The 9,228-nt window shown below is 30.3% G+C and overlaps 1 protein-coding gene across 1 annotated transcript; it reads right to left on the reverse strand.

Moving 5' to 3' along the window:
* Window positions 1–4,754: 4,754 nt before the first annotated feature.
* LOC119680298 lies at window positions 4,755–8,542 on the reverse strand. Its single transcript, XM_038093050.1, has one exon. It carries the CDS (start codon window positions 8,475–8,477, stop codon window positions 4,818–4,820), a length of 3,660 nt encoding a protein of 1,219 aa, XP_037948978.1. The 5' UTR covers window positions 8,478–8,542; the 3' UTR covers window positions 4,755–4,817.
* Window positions 8,543–9,228: the final 686 nt, after the last annotated feature.

The raw sequence follows: 9,228 nt of genomic DNA on the forward strand, positions 1-9,228 counted from the left end.
AATTTTTTAAAAAATTCATTAATTAAGAAGAAGAAAATGAAGTTAAGGTTTTGTGTAAATACTTTTAACGCAAAAAAAATTTGTGTAAATACTTTTGACAACTAATAAGCATCAGCGCAGTTGCTTATATTTTTGTCAACTGAACAGTTATCTTTCCAATTCTTTTTTTATTTGGTTCTGCATAAATAAAACTAAGTAACAACAAAAAATATTTTTGCAACTTACGTCCAACAACAACAATAAAAACATGTTTTTATGCAATATGTGCAAAAACTTTCGTTGTGTAAATACTTTTGACTATGGCTGTATGAGTTAACGAACAAAATATAAAAAAAATATGTTACTTCTCTGAGAGTGAGGTTCGCTCTATCTTCTTTGCTTTGCACCTCATTTTGTAATGCAGGTGCATATGCAAAAAGTGAGTAGAGATGTTGATTGAAAAGTTAGTCTTAAGTAAGGATTGTAAGTGTTAAGTTGGTATTAAATAAATAAAGTCGACTTGAGCTCGATTAAGTAGAAAAAAAATATAATAAATAAAAGTTTTATTTTATTTAATTTATGCAAGCCGGTTAAGCAGTCATCTAGAAGTCAGTTAAGCAGTCAAGTAGTAGCAGTAGTAGTAGTCAGCCGGGAGTAGGCAGTCGGGAGTAGGTAGTCGGCAGCAGTAGTCGATCGTAAGCAGTCGGTACTCAGCAGTCGTATTAACAATTAACTTGTACATATATTTAATTTTTTTACAATATTTTTTGAGCTGAACTTTTACATATATACATATATAATTATTTTACTATTTATAACATTTTTTGTTTTTATCGCTTACCTTTTAAATCTAACTATATGTACACATCAAACCTCTTTCTGTTACAACCCTAACTTAGGAGCAAAAGTAAATAAATGTTGAATTACAAAAAAAATTGAAAATACATTTCGATAAATGTATTAAATCAATGTTTTTATAGTAATTTTTCTAAACAATACTGAACATAGTTGTCAATTTTCATCTAAATTTTTTTTTATTAAAGAATAAAGAATCTTTATTAAAGAATAAAGAATCTTTATTAAAGAATAAAGAATCATTATTAAAGAATAAAGAATCTTTATTAAAGAATAAAGAATCTTTATTAAAGAATAAAGAATCTTGATTAAAGAATAAAGAATCTTTATTTGTAGCTATATAGTACTGATTGGACACACTTTACATCTATGAATTTATATATGATAAACTGCTTCCTTTATTTAAACATTAACTAGGTTAAATGAGTTCTATTAAAAAATTTAACACATAAATAATAAATTTGATTCTATTTGGTTCTGTTCTATTAAAGAAATTTATTTTAATTTGGCTAAAATATTTTTATGTGTGGTACATATATAAATATAAATTTATGAATGATCCAAAAATGACTTATGTGGGAAATATGTGTAGTTCAAGTGAAAGTTCCCACCATTACGTTTTGTACTTGCTTTAATCATTCTAAAGGGTTAAAAATGCCTGCGTCTGTATTTATATAAACAGTTAAGAAAATCAGTTTTTTGTCCTAAAAGAAATTTTCTTAAGACTTCTAAAAGTCTAATAGAATAGTGATTTGCTAAGTGTTTGGTTATACAGGCATCGATGGTAATAAATCCACAAGAATTGGATAATCAAGACTGATCTGTTAACTGTTAGAGCAAAGAGCTGATTTATCCATTAAAATATAAAGAGAAATTTTTTATTGGTAGAATAATTTTTTAAGATACCATCACAAGCATGTGCTTATATTTTTTTTGACTGCCCGACTTTGAATCCCTAACCTTTTTGTATGTTTTTAACTTTATACAAATACAAATTTTACAATAATTACACTCCTAATGTCGAGAAAGAAAAACTTTTTCAATAACCGATGAAAAAGTTGCTAGTTACATTCAATGAATATAAAAAAAGAATCTAAGTTTAAAAAATCTTAAAAAGATTTACAGTTTTCAAATAAATAAAATTCACACAAGAACACGTGGCAATCCCACAGTATAAATTTGGCGGCATTGTTCCATAATCGTTAATAAAAATTTACAAAAATTCGCGAAAGAAAAAAGAAACTTAAAATACATAAAAATGTAAAATGTTTTGAATAAGAGGACATTAAAGGATTTTGATAAGTATTACAGGTATTAGGAATGTTCTTCCCTTTTGAAAAATATTCTGAAAATTTAATTTTTTCTTTTCGAAAAACAACGAAACGAAACATATAATAATAAATTAAAAAGAAAACAGTAAAAATAACAAAGAAAAATGATATTTACAAAGAAAATAATAAAAAATCGTCAACATCATTCACCAATGTAATTAAAGTCAGGAATTATATATTAATGGGAAACGTTAATTAAAAAACAATAAATGTATCGGATGTAAGTTAATTTCCTTATCTTAATAATAAGTTGTGTTTGCTTTATTTGATTCTCATTATTCATTCTTTGTCCTTATAGTGTTAAAAGAACATTTTCCGGATACTCTATTGTAGCCATAACTTAAATCGTTTAAATCGATATAGAAGCTGAAATCGTTTAAATAATCTCATACAACAGTGTGATCAAAATCAGGTACAATTATTTATAACCTCAAAAATCTTTTTTCTTTTAACTCTATTTCATCGCTTTCAAACTATTCCCATTCCGACATAAAAGATTTACGTCAATATTTTTTCCAACCCTGGAAACAACTCAAAAAGTTGATTTTTGGATTGACCTTCACAACGTGCATCGTTACGGTTCTTATTTTCTCTATGGTACTGAAACGGTGTTGTCTGAGCAGTCTCTTAAAGTCAGAAATAAACCAAGAGACACACTTCTGACAAATTAGGTGTATACAATGATTTTTTAACGAAATAATAAATAATTGTGGTGTAAAAACGAAGAATTATTTGGCCATAGTTTTGACCTCTTTTTGCGAATAGGTCAAATATCTCGGTCACATAATACAGTTTCTCCGCGCGGAATGGTTTTATAATACACTGCATGATAATAAATCATCCATCCATGAAAGAAAACTGTTAACATGATTTTGATTTGCGAACGACTTTCGTGCGATATTTTCGAAATTATATAATTTTTTAGACAACATTTGCGTGATTAATCAAAGACATACATCTAAGCCTTGTCTTTACTTTTCATTTATTTTACTTTATCTTAATAATCAGAAAGCATTGTTTAAAAGACTTGATTGCTTTGAAAAGTTCAAACTCATTTGAATATTGTAATGAGACGTATGCTAAAAGCTGCATGGTATATCAAAAGTAAAGACCTTCTCGAAATTTTGATATTATAATAGATTATTATAATAGATTTTACATGTTTTCCTATTTCAGATTTGTGTTCAATCAACTTAAACCTTTTTTAGTGTAAAAAACTTACAGTTTAGGATATAAGCTTTAAAACTTGCATTCAAAGTAAGTGCATTGCAATAATTTTTTCGAATTCTATTCAAATCAATAAGATCTGAAAGATCGGAGTTAATATTATGTACCAATTTAAAAACGAAATTTTGCATAGTAGTCATTTCTGTTTCATTTAATGATTTAATTAAAATATTTCTTTATTCTATGCCTATGAGCAAACCAATCAATCTGGAATATCAACTGAAACTTCTCTTTAATATCAATTTTGCAAAATGAATTATATTGGGAAAAAGTGATAGGATAGGATATAAACATATGATATAGAAGGGTTTGTATGCAGAGTGTTTATCAAAGTGAACTGCTTGTAATCTTCAGAGTTATGTGCTCTGCTTCTATAAAATCATCTGAAAAACTTATTATCAGAATTCCGCGGAGCTCTTCTCACAGTTGATCATCCAAGCGATTACATTGCATAAAAGTGCTCAAAAAAAAAAGAAGAAGAAAATTAAGAAACAGAAGTACACAACGTAATTTAAAGCAAGGACTCGTATTGCTTATTGGAGTTTATTGAGGACCAAATCCTTGATTAGCTAAATGTGTTAGTTATTGGTTGATGGACGCAAACCTAAATTAAAGTGAATACCCTGAAAAAAATTAAATGATTATAATTCTTAGATATTGATTTGATATTACTTATACTTGCGAATACCTTAAATAACATTATTACGTGTCAATAGACAGGTGCGATATAAAAAGCAAGTAATATAAAAAAGAAAGCCGTCTTTTTCTCTCCCAAAAAATCTCAATGAATATGGTAGCCTAAGCGTGTAGTCACCTGATATGGTCTCGAGTGCATATATTTATTGACGAAGCTAAAATTACCATTTTAAGGAATATCTTTCGAGTCGATTGCGGGCGTAAAATAAAATTTGTTTTAAATTTATCATTCAATCATTCTTGCATACTATTGTTGTTTATTTTTATATTCAATTATTTTTGCAATTTCTCCAAATGTTTGTATTTACATATTTATATTTTTCTTTGAATTTTTAATCTATGGCAAAGTCATAGCTATGATAAAGCGGAAGCCAGAACTTGGAGGACAATTAAGGAAGAGCTAAGAGAAACCAATTATTTCTGGAACGATATCAGTTACAGAATCTAATAAAAAGGGATAGTGGGGGAAGAAGAAAAATGCTTCATTGGAAGAAAAGGATAAGAGAAGAAGAAGAAAGTGATTTAAATTGTATTATGACTACACATTTTTCTTTTTTTAGGAGTATCATTAATAAATGAATGTACCGTAATTTACGAACAAATATTAGTACACATAATTAATTTTTAATATTAAAAACTAACGAAATACAAAACACATTATTCAATATCTTTATCTAATGTATTTCTTCTTTCTGTATTATATTATGGAATAACAGTTTAAATTAAAATTTACTTAGAAATCATATATGCAATGAACTCAGCATAATTTATTTGACCATTCACATCTATATCAGCATCTTGTATCAATTCCTCTACCTCTTCTTTTGTTAATTTTTCTCCCAAGCTTGTCATTATGCATCGCAGTTCATTCATAGATATACGACCTGTTCCATTTTTATCGAAAACACGAAAAGCTTCATAAGTTTTTTCATAACTCCCCGTATCTTTTAACTGGAATGACATCAATTTTACGAACTGATCAAATCCTATTATTTCACGTCTATCTACATCAACTTCGTTAAACATTATCTGTACTTCAGTGTCCTTAAAATTCATACCTAAATGCCGCATACCAGTTGCTAATTCATTAGCTGTGATAGCACCATTACCGGCAACATCAAACATTACAAAGGTTTCTCTGAATTTTGAAATCTCTTCCGGAGTGAAGTGTTGAATTTTTTTTTTGGGTATAGGAATTTCCTTATCTGAACAGTTTGCGATAGGAAATTTAATTTCAGTTACTCGTTTATAGCCACCCATATCTTTCATATAGTAGGAAATTAACGTGAAGTAAGAAGTGAGATCAATTCTTCCTTTCCACTGTATATGTGCATCGTGAGATATTTGACGCAACTGGGACTCAGTGGGATACAAGCCAAGAGCTTGCATAATGCTTCCTAGTTCTTTTCCTGAAATATAACCATCATTGTCGTTATCGAAACGTGTAAAAACTTCCCTAAATTCAGCAATCTGATATGGAGATAAACGATCACCAACATTTATTTTTGGAATGCTTATACAGTTACATTCTTCTTTCATTTTATTTGAAAGAATAATCAAAAATTCGATAAAGTCTATTTTACCACTACCATCTACATCAGCACTACGAACAATATCAATCAATTCAGCCTCGGTAGTATTCGTACCAAGGTATCGCATTAGTATTCCTAGTTCTTTGGCTGTTATGTTACCATCACAATCTTTATCAAAGTATGCAAAAGATTCTTTGAATTCAGCAATTTGTTCTGGATCGAAATGATCAGTCAATTGTGCTTTAGGAATGTATTTATATTCACCTGTTTCGTTCACTAGTGGTGACATTAGAAGCAAAAATTCCGTGAATTCAATTTTTCCACTGCCATCAACATCAGCCTCATAGAACATGTCTTGTAATTGTTCTTCAGTTATATGCATACCGAGAAGATCTATACCATTACCAAGCTGCTCAAGTGATATAGTTCCATCGCTATCTTCATCGATAAACATAAAAAGTTTTCTGAATTCAACAATTTGTTCCGCTGTTAGACCATATAAATCTTCCGCAGGAGTAGTTTTACTATCTATTACTTTTATTTCTCGTGACATCAACATTAAAAATTCGGTAAAATCTATTATTCCATTACCGTCTATATCAGCCTCGCGAACCATACTTTTTAATTGTTCAGCAGTTGGATGCATATTGAATGATCGCATAACTTTTTCAACGTCATACGATGTAATACCACCTGTGCCCTCTTTATCAAACACCATAAAAGCTTCCCTAATTTCTACTATCTGCTCTGGAGTTAAACGGGTCTTCTTTTTTGGTACAGAGGCACCCATAGCCAAACGATTAACAACAGCTTTTGCTCCTTTTGGAATAACCTTGTATCCATCAGGTTCATTCATCAAACGTAACATTAATATCAAAAACTCTGTGAAGTCAATTGTTCCACCATCATCTATGTCAGCTTCATCCATCATACTTTTCAATTGTTTCGCCGTAGGTTTTGCACCTAGAGATCGCATAACTGTTTCTAGCTCGTTTTGTGTAATATTGCCATCCGAATCTTTATCAAATAATGAAAATGCTTCCTTGAATTTTGCTATCTGCTCTGGAGTTAAACGTTTGATTCTCATTCTTTTAGAAGCAGTTTCAACAAAGCGATCAACTGCAGCTCTTTTCGATTTAACGTTAATCCTGTAGCCAACTGCTCCCTTTTTCTGCCTTGACATTAAAATTAGAAATTCGCTAAAGTCAATAGTTCCATTACCATCCAAATCAACTTCTTGTATTAACTCTTGCAATTGAGTTTGGGTAACATTTGCTCCAAGCGATTCCATAACATCTTTCAACTCTTTAGCTGTAATATAACCGTTACCATCTTTATCGAACACCTTAAAAATATCTCTATACTCAGAAATCTGTTCTGGATTAAGACGATCTGCCATTCTTGCTGGAATATTATCCTTAATGTCACCTTTTATCAACTTTGACATTAAATGCAATAATTCCGAGAAGTTTATCTCTCCATTGCCATCTAAATCATACTCACGGAACAAATATAGTAGTTGGGTTTCAGTGAGTTTAGTACCAAAGGTTTGCATAACACCTTCGAATTCCTTTTCTGTGATACTACCTTTACGATTACTATCGAATTTAGTAAAAGCTTTTCTGATATTATATACCTGCTGTGTAGTTAAGTGATCAGCTTTTTTTGCTTCAGTAATGATTTTAACAAAACGCTTAACACCAGCCGTTTTTTTGTCAGGAACGGTCTTTGATTTCCAAGACTCCTTTATTTGCCGAGACATTAAAATTAAAAACTCGCTGAAGTCAATTGTTCCATTACCATCTAAATCAACCTCATTGAATATATCTTGTAACTGCGCTTTAGTTTTTTTGATGTTGAGTGATCGCATAACTATTTCCAGTTCCTCAGGGTCAATTTTACCATCACCATTTTTGTCAAAATGTTTAAATGCTTCCCTAAACTCAGCTACTTGATTTGGAGTTAATCGAGTGGTCTTAGGTGCTTTCTTTAATAGCTGTGACATTAAATTTAAAAACTCACTAAAATCAATTGTTCCATTGTTATCTATATCAGCTACTTCAAACATTTCTAATAATTTGACCCCAGTTGTGGGTGAACCTAAAAAATTCAATATTGTTTCCAATTCCTTGGCAGAGATATTACCGTCATGATCTCTATCAAATTTCATAAATGCTTTCTTATATTTACCAATCTGTTCTTTAGTGAAACGATCAGTTTGTTTTGTTTTTGGAATAGAGTCTATAAAAGTATTAACCGCTGCTGCCTTTGCTTTAAGAATACTTTTTGGGCTGCCTGTTTCTTTTGAAAAGCGTGCCATTAGCATCAAAAACTCAGTAAAGTCCACCACTCCATCCCCATCTATGTCAACTTCATCAATCATTTTCCGCAATTGATCTTCATTACGGTAAATACCAACTGATCGCATTACGATTCCTAGTTCAATAGGTGAAATGTGGCCATCACCATCTTTGTCGAACATGTGAAAAATTTCCTTGAATTCTGCAATCTGATCTGGAGTTAAGCGATTGTCTTTTTTTGGTTCTTTACTCTCGCTACCATCAGGTTTTTTCAATTGTCGTGACATCAAGTTCAAGAATTCACTGAAGTCAATTGTCCCATTTCTATCTAGATCCGTCTGTTCGAACATTTGACGCAATTTGGAGTCATTGGGTTGCTTACCAAGGAATTTCAAAAGGCCCCCCAATTCCTTCATTGTAATTTTTCCATCACGATCCTTGTCATATTTCATATAAGCCCTTTTAAAATCAGCTATTTGTTCACGCGTCAAACGATTAATCATTCTTGCTTGAGGGATAGCTTGAAGATAATGTGCAACTTTTTCCCGTCGAGACATTTTGCAAATAATTTAGAAATTCCACAACTTACAGAAGAAATAAAAATTTTGAATGAGTAATAAAGAAAAATATTTTATAAATTTTTTTATAAATTTATTAAACAAATTTTTGGTTTTTGCTTTACAATGTAAAAATATTCCAAGGTTCCTTTGTCACACTAATGAGAAGTATTATTACAAGTATCAACATTATAAACAAAATATAGAATAAAATTGTTTATAAATTTTAAAATCTATATTTAACTTCGTGATATAAAAATAAAGTGATATTTTTAATTTAAAATACGTGGGGAACTTTTTCTTTTAGATTGGTGAAAAGCTGGAATGATACAATTGGTATAAAACGTTCGTAGAAAACAGAGAAAGTGTTGAAGATACAATTCACCTCGAACGACCGAAACCTGTAACTTTTAGCTATTCCATAACCTCAAGAAAGCGCTCCTGAAACACTGTTTCGAAGTGATTGAGGAGATAAAAACCGAATAGCTATGGACTTTGAACGTTGTTTTGGAAATAGATTACAACAGTTATATATAGGATTGAAAAAAACATGGATATAAATAATTTGTGTCAAGAGGAGAGTATTTAAAAAGCGCTAATTGCTACATATAATATCATCTTATTTTTTTAGCACAGCTTTATGTACGGCTTTATTTTTTGAACTTAAGTAAACCAAGAGATAACGCATATCTAACAGGTGTAGAGTAAATATAATATATTGCCTTCAAAGTACTCTCCTCCTGCGGCAATA

Source organism: Teleopsis dalmanni, chromosome 2, assembly GCF_002237135.1.
Source record: "Teleopsis dalmanni isolate 2A chromosome 2, ASM223713v2, whole genome shotgun sequence".
NCBI classification, from domain to species: Eukaryota; Metazoa; Arthropoda; class Insecta; order Diptera; family Diopsidae; genus Teleopsis; species Teleopsis dalmanni.

Bases quoted from the DNA above. Each gene is read 5' to 3' on its own strand.
- LOC119680298 (XM_038093050.1), bottom strand. From the start codon at position 8,477: ATGTCTCGACGGGAAAAAGTTGCACATTATCTTCAAGCTATCCCTCAA.